General features: G+C 35.4%; 1 protein-coding gene across 1 annotated transcript in view; it reads right to left on the bottom strand.

Annotated features, from left to right (window-relative positions):
- The window catches only part of VPS13A (vacuolar protein sorting 13 homolog A), a 102,317-nt gene that overhangs the window by 59,132 nt on the left and 29,121 nt on the right, over positions 1–14,064 (bottom strand). Inside the window, exons 23-33 of the mRNA XM_054397481.1 lie at positions 11,199–11,337; positions 6,743–6,827; positions 4,976–5,148; positions 4,088–4,244; positions 3,641–3,720; positions 3,331–3,390; positions 3,097–3,253; positions 1,952–2,068; positions 1,760–1,863; positions 1,265–1,432; positions 330–637 (exon numbers count right to left, since the gene is read on the bottom strand). Coding sequence (XP_054253456.1) covers positions 330–637; positions 1,265–1,432; positions 1,760–1,863; positions 1,952–2,068; positions 3,097–3,253; positions 3,331–3,390; positions 3,641–3,720; positions 4,088–4,244; positions 4,976–5,148; positions 6,743–6,827; positions 11,199–11,337 — 1,548 coding nt within the window. The remainder of the gene's footprint in view (positions 1–329; positions 638–1,264; positions 1,433–1,759; positions 1,864–1,951; positions 2,069–3,096; positions 3,254–3,330; positions 3,391–3,640; positions 3,721–4,087; positions 4,245–4,975; positions 5,149–6,742; positions 6,828–11,198; positions 11,338–14,064) is intronic.

Genomic DNA, 14,064 nt, shown 5'->3' with positions numbered 1-14,064 from the left:
ATGCATACCTTGAAAACCCCATCAATATAACCATTTGCAAACAGGTATAACCTGTCCCAAAGTAGCAAATGATGTATGAAGTGTATTTTACACAACATGCTGTAAATTAACACTTGCATCTGTTTAAAGATGTGTAGATTGCTCTTTCTCAACCATACATTCTAATTACATTTACAAAATCTTTATTAATTTGCTATTATATTTCAACACAGTTTATCAGTCAACCACCAACCATTAATTAATTATTTTGATAACTTATCAAAGCTCTCCAACTGAAGTATGCCAAAAGGATTACATAGATTTTTACAAAAATCTTGACACTACATTACCTGTATAACTTTAGTTCACTCAATTTCACTGTCATAGAGTCAACAACAGGCGGGAGGTTATACCGTGTTTTTGTTTTAGCAATAAAGAAGCGGTTCTTCACGGTGATGAGACCAAAATCAGCTACTAGGACATTTGCAGACATTGCTGACTGTGGAATTATGACAACAGGAGCTTTAATATTGATGTCTAGTGCCATACGGGAACTACGTTCTGCTAGCTCTTTCACACCTGTAGCTGCTTTTTCTGCTGCTTGAACAGTTGCCTCAGTAAGAGCTTCCTTGGCAGCTTGGAAGTTATTTATAAAAGCCTAGGAAAAGAACACACATCTTGGAAATTTTATGAAGAATTACACTACTTCAAAAACACTAAGAGTCATAGTTTTTAAAATAAAAAACCCTCAAAAGATACTATTTTTGCTATGTACTTTTTCCAAAATCTTTAATAGGATGATCTCACCCCCCCAATATGGCAAGGTCTGCATACATAAAAACTAAATTTCCATACCAAGTATTTGGCAAATCAGATGGTATCAGCAACAATACTGTAACGAGACTTGCAGGAATGAACATTTTTATCTATTTACAGAGAGTAAATGGTAGATTTACTTTGCAGAATTTATGGAAATGTGTAAGTAATAAACCTTGAGTGTTATAAGCAATGAACAGTGTGTATATCTAAAAGCTCCACAAGTTACTTAATGAAAAAAAAAAACCCTAACAATAATAGCAAATATTGTTGCTCAACCATTCACTTTACTTCTCCATATGTTTGTTATTGTGAACACCCTAACTACGAATCACACTGAAGTTTTGACAACAGTATGTAAGAGTCCTTATGCAAACAGGTGCTATCCCATATGGGATGCTTCATTCTCTTCCAGCTCTGACAGCATTATCTGAATGCTAAGGAATAGTATCCAGAAAATTTAACTTACCAAAATACATGAAACAAACTTGTTGACAAAAACTACTTGAATACACCCTACAGTTAGGTAAACACGATTGTCAACAACATCCATATTTGTATATGCCGCACCATCTGTAGCACTGACATATGATACCATTCTGAAATTGAAGACTTCTTTTCCTGTGATGTAAAGAGCCTTAGGAAGGGGGAAAAAATAAAAATATTATCTCTACTACAGAAACTTATGGAATCGCATCTTAAACAATTCTGTCCATGCAAGTCAGCAAAATAGGGAGTATAATAAGCAGCTGGGCATCACAGCTGTACAAATTCAGTGCCAGCCTAACAATCACCAGTTATGGGGGCAAAATAAGTCTGCCTATAGACAATAATGCTTTCATAAAACTTTATTTTTAAAAATTAAAAAATACATTTTATAAAGTCAAAGAGTAGAGTCCACTAAGTAAGGTCCATTTAGCAATAATATTCCATTCAGAAATCAATGATACATGCAAATGCATACCTTTTTATACAGTGCCATCTCATCAGAATCCACAACAATGATGTTTTTTAACTTTGCAGTCACTTCTGTTGCTGCTTTCTTCATGACCACTTGGCTATCCAGACCTCACAAAACAAAAAAAAGACATACAAAATCTAGAGAACATTCAGTTATGAAGTTGTGTGCCTTTCTGATTAGAAGTTTTGTTCCTACCTTCAATGTGAATTTCAGCTATTCTGTGGTTTTTTTCTCTAATAAAGATACGTAAACAGGATAAATCTGCACAGATATTGAGGTCAATAACATCTTCATACTTCGATTTTTTTGATGCTGTGGGAAATACAGAATAATGAAAAAATATAAATCTTCAAGGAAGAGAGGTAATATTTTAGTATCCCTTCCAAAAAGTCTAGTTTATATCAAGTGTGCAGCCCTGGCAAAATGCACTGTACTCATACCAACAAGTGTAACACAAAAGAATTGTATACACAAAATTGTATACACAGGAGTCATCATGTGCTTTATGAACTGTAGTAATCAGCATCAGTATTTCATTAACTGCAAGAAATGCATTTAATATATACCTACAGAGCACAATGCAAAATCAGAAACAGATTATTCAGCACTAAAGAGTTTACCTCAAATAATAGCAACATGATGGCTACGTTAATACACTGCTCTGTCTGGTCTGCTGCTTTTAGTCACCTGCACTAACTACAGAACTCAACAGATAAGGGACTGAACCAATAACCTAGTTAATTTTTCTTGTGCTAAGTACAAAGCTCATGTCTACATATCAATAAATTCCTAAATGACTACCTATGTGCAGGTTGCAAACCTAAACCAACAGGAATATTTTGTTAACGGGAAAAAAGCATACAATCATTTCAGTGAGAAGTTAGAGAAAAAGGTCATTATGTTATTTGGAAAGCACGAAAGTGTCAATAGTATATTTAATACACTCATCACAGAAAGTTTGCACCTTTATGCTAAATTTTCTAACCGATAAATATTTTTTCTTAACTTCCTTATTTTTTGTAAGTATCTTCTCTGCATAAATACTCTAATGCAAAAATACTTTTCTCATTATATGAGAGAACACCATTAGAAACATCATCACTGCCAGTAAATCACCATTCAACACAGATTATCGTAACTAAGTGAATTTGATTATCTTCAAAGCATATATTTAGTGTTTCCACCTCAAGGCAATATCAATGGCCGTAGCATTTACCTTGCTGTATTAATTATACAGTTACTCCTCACATTACAAACCCAGCAAATGTCTGTTTTGTTCCTTGCGTAAACAAAAGTGAAGAGAGAGAATTGCATAAAGAGAAACTAATAAAGAATCTTACTTAATTTCTTAAGAACGTCCTTCTTCTCCTCTGTTCTTTCATGGATTGGTTCTTCTGCAACTTTAGTTTCTTGTTTAGGTAGAAGATTATTCAGGTAATTCATAGCATTCAGTAGAGCTTCAGTATGCAAATGAATATCTAGAGATGAAAAGTTCACCTAAAAGAACAAATTATGTTTATCCAATATGTCTCTCTTCTCATAATGAAAAAATTATGTCAAAAAAAATCTCATACCTTTATTTTCTGTAGTACATTCTGATAGGCAGTTTTCAATTCCGGTCCATTAATATCAGCCTATTCCAGCAAAAGGGCACATAAAACAAACAATCAGAAGTTTGCAAATTCCATTAGAGGCAACTTATTTAAAAATCACTATAACTTAAGATGTACAAGTTAATCTGTTCAGAGACCAGACAGACTTTGCACATGACACTCAGTATGTTAAGGAATGACACGTAAAGAGAAGCCTTCAACAATTGCTCAGTAATACTGTTCTGTTTATGACTGACTTAAAATTCAAAGGCAAAGCCTGCTTGTTTCTCACCTTTATGTACTCCAGAGTGAGAAGATCATCTTCTACATTGTCCAGAGTAGTAATTATGTAAACTGGCTTCTCATTATCATCTTAAAAAAAAAACAAAACCAATAAAAATATTTTACTGTTTTTTAAAAGAAAAAAAAAGCACAAATTTTCTACAACTCTCTTAATTATCTATAGAATACAAACTAGGCTAGTAGCTGCTGTTACTATTTAATCACAAAACCTCTTCTGCACACCTAAAATAGATTTCTCTACTAAAATCATCAACACTAGAACATATTTACCAACTAAGAGAATGGGCTCCTGAGTTACTTCTCCCTTCCCTTCCTCCCCTTTAATTTTGAAAGCAAGTATCCTCCTCAGTGGATAAAAGAAAGCCCTACAGGCCTTTTGAAACAAATTCTCAGTGTTACCTATGAATAACGTTTTGATCAGATTATAAATACTTACCCATATACTCTGGGCACAGCAGACAAACTTCACGAAGGAAGGCATTAGCAGTCATGTCAAATGTTCTTAATTTAAGTTCCGTGCCTAGCCCTACAATATCAAGCTGCAGCACAGGTGTTTCAGTATTAGCAGTAAGATGGCATAATTTAATTAAGACCTGTGGGAAAAAAAAAGGTAAGAAAAAAAAAGTACAAAATTATCTTTTTAGTTTTACATAAGACTATATACTTACATGCATTTTACTGGGTAATATGTACTGATCATTTAACTTTATACAGTAAGTACAGGTAAGCTCGACCCTGAAATTTCTGAAACAGAATTTGTGAAGTGAATTTGTATGTTTTATTTGTAAAATTATACAGCAAGTAGTGCAACAGTTGTCTAATGATAAAGGTAATGACAGTGGCCATCTCTTTCACTAGACCAACTGATGCAGTTAGAAATATTGTCTTACATTTGGATAAAATCCCCCTCCTAAGTCTGAAACAGCAAGAATGACATACAAAATGCCTCATAGTGAATACGTCACAGATTTAAGTGCTTATTACACTGATGAAACATCAATGAAGTTTTCCCAGTGACCACAACAGTACCTGGAAAAAAAGATGTCAAGCATACATCTTAAAGCAAAACAAATATGTAATGTGATTTTTGAGTGATATTGTAGAAAGTCAGGGACAAAATGACTTGGGAAATCAAGTGGATATGTCAAAGAATTTCACTGACAATGAGAATGTAGAAGTATAACTGTGACTTGGAAAAAAAATAAGACTGCAGAATAGCTTTAGCAAAAAATGTGAAATCAGTGCATGAGCAGACAGATTCACAAACACAATAAACAAGGAAAAATTACAGTTCAGATGTGCCTCAGAGAAACCATAGCTTTACCTCAGCTACTTCAAACCTCAGCTGGAATTCCGTCATATTTTTCAAAGATTCTTGTTTATGCAATTTTTTTCGCCTTGTACTACCAGCTTGCTTGAGGGAACCAGATGCAGCTTCAAAAAATGGCATGTCTTCCACAGGACTGCTGAGAGCATCAAAAAATTCTTCTTCTGATTCTAAGGATTAATTCAGAACAATATACATTTTAGACAGCCAGTTACATACACATTTTAGATAGCCAGTACTTTGCAATACTATTACCCAAAATTTTTATGACTACATCTGTTGCTATAATTATCTCCACTCAAGCTGCCACATTTGACCATACCTTCAGCTCCCCCTACCACAACATCATAAATCAGTTCTCAAAGCAGTTATCCTTTGTCAGCATTCTCTCATTTATTGGCTGTGCAACAGACCGCACAAACCATGGGTCATTTTGCGTTCAGTGTGCACTAACAGCTTAGGTCTTCTTCCCGTTTGCTGACGACAATACAGAAGCCCATTGCTCACAATGAGTGGCATTACTTTGAGTTTCTCCCTGCTAAGGTCTCCCATTTCAGGAAAGACTCCTAAGGACTATCAAGCTTTTAATCTACCTGCCGTTACTACAGAAGTATAACCAAGACAAATTGCACATTTTTTAAGGCCCTCTTCCTTCACCTAAAAACTGTAAAAAAAGAGTGAAGTAAAAGGTAACTGTGGAAGTATTCTTATTGAACAAATGACAATTCAAGGTATTTTCTAAGGCTTAACAACACTCTTGAATGTGGGAGGTGATAGTAGAGAAATAACATGAGTCACTTAAAATGGCTGCGAAGCTGAATGTACTATATAATGAAACCCAGACTTCATCCAGTCTAAATGTTCTCTTATCTCATCCTAGACTTCAAGAACTCAAAGACACACTCTACCTTTGAGCACCTAAAGAAACCCATACAAAAATAAGTAAAGATGCACAGATAACATATTTCTGTACACATGCTGAATTTAAAATAATAAATCAGATGTAAAAATTAATTTTGCTGATAATTCTGCTAGTGTTTGCAAACCACATATCTCATTAATTTGAGACAGGATGAAAAAATATTCTCCTTTTCTCCAGTTAAGCTTTTTTGGCATGACAAAAATAATTGACACTGAAATAATAAGTGATTTTATTATTTTTCAAAAGTAACTACTAGATGAAATATTGCAATCTGAAAAGCTGTCTGAACAGAAAGGCAGTATTACACATGACCAGTTTATCTACACACAATCCTACCATCCTGTAGAAGTCAAAATGATGTTTATTTACACCACCACTGTAGTTTCCAACAGTCATTGTTTAGGCATTTTGTAATTCAAATAAATCCAGTTAAGTAGAAGAGAAACTCTTCACAAGAAGAAAAATAATTAAAACCATGCTCAGAGGACATGCAAATGACAGACATACTACTACAGGTATTCTGAATAGAGATTTTTACTAACATACAGAAAGACGAAAATAAACAAATCCACTCTACCAAACATTTTACTGCTTTGCCTTCAGCAAGGCAATGGAAAGAAGAAGTGTACAAAATTTGACTGCTATGAGAAAATGTGTAAGTATTTTGTACAGAGTAAATTATTATAGTATCGTAATTATAAGCTGTACAGAACGTAATGCTTCTAAAGCTTGAAGAACTTGAAACAAAGCCACAAAAAAAAAAATTAAGAGAAACAAATTTACTGAGAGAACTTAAAAACTTGAACTGTTTATTAAATCAGACTGTAAGTAGATTGTATTACCTGACTCAGCAAATGAATGAAGATCCAGTACAGGAAAGACACTTTGTGACAAATGTGCTGCTGAGAGCACAGGGGATATTGCAGCCTGAAACAGGAGATAAAAATGTTTTTGCTTTAATTCATTGCTCATGCTATTGCATGCACATATGCTTCACAGAAGTTTCACAACTGAAGGAAATGTGTCTTAGTTGCAAACGATTAACTGCTTTTGTTACTAAAATGAAAAGCACGGGAGAAAATAGGTCTAAATCAGGTAGAAGTAGCAGGTACTGCACATTTATCTGTCTGAAGAAAGAATACAGCAGAAAATACAGCAAAGAGGTTCAAACATCTAACTTCACAGATCGAAAGCTGGACAGAAATAGCACATCATATGAAACTTCAGGAAAGGCAAAGCCTTGCTCCTCACAGGACTACAGCATAATAAATTCAGAGAACAGTAGAACATCAACTGTTCTTTATAAAAATCACAAGATACCAGTGGTAGATGAGGAAAAAAACACAAAGCCAAAAAATAACTAGAGAAAATATTAAGAGCATTGTTTCTAAGTTTCACAGAATCATAGATCTGCGTAGGTTGGAAAAAACCCTTGAGTCCAGACATGAACCTTGCACTGCCACCGCTAGCAAGTCAACCACTGAATTATGTCCTTAAGTGCCACATCTACCAATCTTTTAAAATGCCTCCAGGTTTGGTGACTTCCCTGAGCATCCTCTTCAAGTGCCTCACACCCCTTTCAGTGAAGAATTTTTTCCTGCCTCCCCTGACAGATCTCGAGGTTGTTTCCTCTTATTCTTACTTGGGGAAAAAAGTACAATCAACATTCACCTCACTACAATAATGTCTCCCTTCAGCCTCCTTTTTTCCTCAGACAAAATAACCTCAGTTCCCTCAGCTGTTCCTCAAAAGATTTGCTCTCCAGACTCCTGTGGTGGTTTGGCCCTGGCTGGAGGCCAAATACCAAGCAAAGCTTCTCTGTCAGTCCCCTTCTTAGATGGACCGGAAAGAGGGGAAAATATAACAAAAGGCCCATGAGTCAAGATAGAAGCAATTTAATAATGAGAAGCAAAAGGAAAGGCTGCACATGGAAAGAAAAAGCAAAGAGATGTTATTCTCTGCTTTCCACCAGCAGATGACCTTTGGTGACTCCCAGGAAGCAGTGTTTCCATATGCGTAGCAGTTGCTCTGGAAGACAGACACCATGGGCAAATATCCCCCATCCTTCCTTCTTTCACTTAGTATCTGACCTCATGTCACATGGCATGGAATATCCCTTTGGTCAGTTTGGGTCAGCTGTCCCAGATGTGTCCCCTCCCAAGATCTTGCCCACCCCACAGCATACTCTTGGGACAGGGAAACGTTGGAAAAGTACAGCCTGGGTGCTCTTCCAGCAGCAGCCAAAACACTGGTGTGTTATCAACACCGAGCTACACCACCGCGAAACACAGCACTAGAAGGATGCTCTGAGGAGAATTAACTCCAGCTCAGCCAGACCAAATACAACCCTCATCAGATCTGTTGTCCTTTGGACATGATCCAGCACCTTAATGTCCTTCTTGGAACGAGCGATCCAAAACTGAAAGCAGTAGTCCAGGTGCAGCCTCACCAGTGCTGAGTAAAGGAGCACAATCACTTCCTTACTCCTGCTGGCCACATTATACCTGATACAGGTACACTGTTGGCTCATACACAGCTGGCTGTTGACTAACACTCCTAGGGCTTTCTCTACTGGGCAGCTTTCCAGCCACTCTTCCCTGAGCCTGTAGTGATTTGGCCTTGCTGAATTTAATTTCTTCACCTGGAAAAACAGGTGCTAGTAAAAGCACATACTTCAGATGTGAGATGCAGCTATTCAAAACTCAGGAGAAGTAACTGAAAACATATTAAATGCCATTAAATTCTTACTCCATGTGGTATTTGCATCCTCTTAATGGAGGTAATCAAATGGTTTATTCATCAGACAGGATTTTCCATCAAGCCTCAGAATACAGTCTTGGTGGTTTGACTTTGTAAAGAATTCTCATCTGTGTGTTCTATGGGCATACTTAGTATCCATGTGCCTTGCACAGAGTACTAAAGTAAGGAGAGACGGGCATTGTCTGTGTGCCTATTCTTCTTCAGTGCCTTTGGACTGCACAAATGACAGTAGTCTGGGATTATTTTCCCCTGCTGTTATTGTTACTTCCAAACCCCAGTTTCAGAAAACTATACAATAACTCACCATATCTTAAAGAGACCTAAATACTGATGGCAGCATTAAACAAGAAACATTAGTTTGAATGTTGTTTCTAAAGCTCCATTTTTCATCTCACTCTTCAGACTTCAGTCCACATAATTTGACCTTACTGAATGTATCCATGTCTACAAGGGACAGATACAGCAAGTCTTCAAGAGCCTGTTAACTGTGAAAGTGCCTCATACGCCAACACGTTCTCATTCCAAGAAGACAAGCAGGAAAAGCTGTGAGACTTGACTTCACAGTACCAAATCACAAGAAATCAAGCCTCCCAAACAGAAGTGGACAGCCTTCTTATACTGAAGCACAAGAAAGCGCAGAATGCAAAAACCTAGAAGAACCTGTTCCTAAAGAGACTTCTGTTTCCGCAGCCCAAGAGCAATTCCTCTGCTAACTCAAAACAAAGAATGAAGTTCACATGGGGAGATCTGAAAATGGATTTTACATCCTTTCTGGTTGAGAAGTAATGAGATAGCAAAAATTCAGAATTTCAGCTACAAGGACAAAAGCAAAGGAGTGTATCTGCCACTACTGAAGCAGCAAATCCATTCAAATTAACTGAATTTGATATCAGCAGTTAAGAGTATGTCAAGCTCTGGAGTACATGGAAGCTTAAGCATACAGGTTTAACCATAGGTTTTAACACGAACACTGACATAATGTAAACATGTTCACACAGACTCAGTCTTTCCTCACCTTATCTTCCATGTTGCAAGCAATGTGCAGGTAATACTAAGGACAAAATCACTTAAAATAACTGAAATATACTTGTTTAATTCAATAATTAAATTCAAGTATAGGCAATGCTATATAGCGCAGGATAATCAAACATGCACATTTTATTTATATAAAACAAATCAAATCACTTGTCCTTGAAAATAGTTTGTATGTGATTATTTGCTCAAAACAGACTAAGGAAGCTTTGTTTGTGAGGATACATGAGGATTGAAAAAGCAGTTCAGAACTAGACAGAAATTTAATGTCACTACTAAAGAGATGGCCAGAACTGCATGTTGAAAGGAAACAATTTTCACTTGTCATGTACTTTCAATAGGTATGCATGTCTAGTCATGTGCGTTTTCAGTTATTGAATACCAGGCTAACATAACCCACAGAAAACACCACCAAAATTGCAGCAACAGCCATCAGGAACAGGATACAATAATTTGTATATGGATAGAAAGATAATTAAATAATTTTATTTAAAAAAAAAAAAAGACCATTCTACCCTTATAATCAAGTACTCAAAAGACAGAATCACAGATAGTTATTTACAAACCACAACAAAAATGGATAGCCCAGTTTCATTTTTGACCTTAAGATTTCACACATGTTCAAACGATAGAACTGCTTTAAAAATATATTAAAAATAGCCAGATCTTGCAGACTAGAGCAATGATAAAAATTAGCAGCTCAAAATTTATTTCTTAGTTTTGTTTAAAATATCTCGCATCAAAAGATGAAACAATTTTCAGAAGTGGCAATACTCCAAAGGGTGCAGTAAACAGTGACCTGAACCATTTTCACTATGGAAAGCAGGTGGGGAAAAGGCAAGAGAATGTAATCCACACTCCTAAACCTTAGAAATGCAAGGCAGAATTGCTATCCACTCAGGCATGTTGTATAACAGAATAAAGAAAAGCTGCGAAGAAGAGTGAAGCCAGCTGAAATGAAGCTGCTACATTTGCCAGGCAAGCACTGTTTAACCCAGGCTAGCCACAGAGAGCACGTGTTTTATTTTGCTTTCGAAAGCTAAACTCCTATCAGATTAAGATCCACATAATACTTCAGCTTTTAAAATTCCAAGGTTCCAACCTTTTCTTTGCTAAACAACACAGATGAATCCAAACTCTGCAGCACTCATGTTCAAATTTACACATGTAAATTTACATGTGTAAATTTGAGGGTACAATTAAACTGATCCTCAACAAAAGCAAGTATGTTTGTTCATCAATAATTTGAACTATGAAGTAATTCCCACAGTAGTAAAAGGGTTATTTTAAGTTCAGTCACTGGAAAACTATTTAATAATTATTGCCTAAAGATTATAACAAACTAACAAGTAACATTTCTATAGCTTTAAAGAATTACTTACTACCTCTTGAAAAGCCAATGTTTGTTCTTCACTTTCTTGTGCTCCTTTCAAAACTGCAATGCTAATAGCAAGAAGGTGTTTTTTTTTTAATAGTTATTAATCAAATATTTTGTAAAAACATTACCTCAGGTATTTTTGGAGGAGAACTGGTAACAGGAGCACTTTCTGGCTTAGGAATGCTATCAACTAGCTCCAAGATACTTGTCAGCTTCTGGTCCGATATTTGGATAGAAAGTAAAGGCAGCTGTCCAGACAGTTTGAACCTGTTTTGTGCACAATCAAAAGTTACCTTAAAACTGTTTTATTCAAACTTTACATTAATTTTCTTCTAATAAAACACACATCTTCCTCATCAGAAAATCACTCATCTAACCATTATGTGTAACATATAAACACACAAAGACACATAACTTCTGTTATATACACAACCAGAAATTTTTCATTCTTGTTCCTACATTTCATTTCATCACTTGAAATAAATCACATAACTGAGGCTTTACCCAGTATTTTACAGATGAAAAGGCGTGCGGGTTTTTTCGTGTAAGAATGTTTACCACTCAAAATAGGTGACCTCAAAACTAAAGGACTCATTCATAAAATTTTACTACAGTAAAAAAAGCCATTTTGGTATTAGTTTTTGCTGCAGAACAAACATTTTGCCACTTACTTCTCAACAGAAACTTTGCTGTTCAAAGCACAGTTCCAAACATTAAGTTAAAAAAAACAAGCCAGGAATAATAATACAGGGCTGGCTTTAAATGCAAGTATATTTACAAAAACTGGAATATAAAAGGAATGGGTACCTATATATGAAAAATATCTTCACATTGTATGAGCAGTACTAATGTGTAATACCTGATTCAACTGTAATTACACTTTAGGAGATTTCTGCTGACAGAAAAACTATCAGTTAATTTTTATCATCTGTGCATGATGTCATCTAGACATCATATGGGCCTAAGTATTTGTATATAAACACTCATTAACTTGCAATTCTTTAAAACAAAAAGAGATTATGCAGTGAAAATCAGAGATTTGGTATTTAAACTACATTGATAGTGATAGTATTGATGGGTGTGAGTAATCAGAGAGAGAAAAGAACTTTGTGGTTTTAACTGATTTGGGAGATACATAGCTGAACATAGAAATTTATCATATGATCTTTTCAAAGAGCTCAAAGCAAGAAGGAAGAGCAGCAAGCCCTTAAAGAAAATGTCAGATCTCCACCATCAGGTAAAAAGCTCTCGTACCAGGCGTTTCAAGACTGGTAGATGACTTTAGGGTATTATAATACCATCTGCAGAATAAATCTTGGAAGCACTTAGGAGACTGAACTAGGTACCAAATGAAAACATTCAGCTGCTGTGAAGTCATGGTACCAACGTTCTAGATTGGAAATAGTTAACCTGCACCAAAAGCAAGAATTACTTATGGTTAGTAATTCACTGTGGTACATTCTCATCTAGTACCAAAATGCTGTTCAAGGCATTCGTAACAGTTGTAGATAGTGCAGACACTCAGAAAGAAGCAGCAGTTGATCCCCAAGAAATACTATTATCTTGGAGTAAGGAAAAAAATGCTAATTTCTAGACACATGTAGAAGCTTTTATCAAGTAAGTGACTGTATGAGAATTCAGAATATAGGCGTGATATCCCTTAGGGCAAAATTTCCCAGCATCACTATAGACTCAAACTGCTGAAATAAGAAGCACACCTGGTAGCCAGGACAGTACTGCAGTACTGCAGAAGTTGTTCTCATTAACAGTAGATACTCCTTAATTCACTTTGCACAAGCATTACTTGGAGAAACATCAATTACAAGCCCACATTAAAACGACATCCTGTTACACAACCATAGAAACGAAATCTCATTTCCCTCTCTGGACTTTCTTACATAAACAGAAAGATTCCTAGAAGCTGTTTTCCGTTATGTCACCTTTGCCATGGAGAAAAAGTAAGGCAGGAAAGAATAAGTCTTGCTAGAGTTATCTGTTAGAACTCAGAATCTGGTCTTTCAGCTTTCCAGAAGGTGGCACCGTTGTACCACGCAATCATTGATACACAAGAGGAATGGGTTACTTAGGGGTTTTTGTTGTTTCCCCCCGCCCGGACTAAGTAAATCCTAGGTTTTTCTTAATTCTTTTATTTTATAAACTGCTTCTTGCGTTTGCTGACTTTAATAAAAATAGCCTAAGTCTATTTAATGCATTAATTTTCTGAAGTGCCTAGCTAAAGGAATATATCCAACTGTGTTAAGAATTAAATAAGCATATGCTAGTTTGTTGTAGCAAAATAAAATTATTCTTATTAATGACTTAATAGACCAAATTAATTCATAATGCAATGATGTGCTACCCTGCCAACACTTCAAAACTGATCAGATTTTTTTAGGTAGCAGTGTCTTTATCGGACATTAGCAAAGATGTCTGTTCCAAAACACATGCAAAGTTAATTTTTGCCACTTTGACTAAGTGATCTTTAACATAAAGGTTTCATACTTAATAGCAACATACATTTTCTTCTAATTGAGTACAATTCCCATAACAAATAGGAGTTTTGCTAAATGAGCCTAGGTACAAACTTAGTGCATTAAGATCTGTCCTTGAGCAGGGACATCTAGAACATAAACAAACATAAAAAACCTAAGTGAAAGAGAAGAAGTACTACAGGACATTATTTTTCAGAATATTTTTTGTGATGCTTATAAAGGAGATTTTTTAAGTTCAGCATTTTTTGCCCCTTAGTATTTCCAATGAGAACTGAAATGTAGCTATTGTAAAGACCTATTAAGAACAATTATTAACACTTTAATAAAAACATTTACATAAATTATACATATTTACTTTTTAACATTTTATCACCTCTTCAATATCTGATAACTTCTTGGATTTATTCTCTATTTTTTCAATTAATGTATTTTTACTTCGAACATTCACACATGGTCAATGTAATAACACAAGTATAACTAGACTTTTGACTTTTTTTTCCTT

The sequence above is a fragment of the Indicator indicator genome, chromosome Z (assembly GCF_027791375.1).
Source record: "Indicator indicator isolate 239-I01 chromosome Z, UM_Iind_1.1, whole genome shotgun sequence".
Classification (NCBI taxonomy): domain Eukaryota; kingdom Metazoa; phylum Chordata; class Aves; order Piciformes; family Indicatoridae; genus Indicator; species Indicator indicator.
This window is presented reverse-complemented; position numbering and strand designations above follow the sequence as displayed.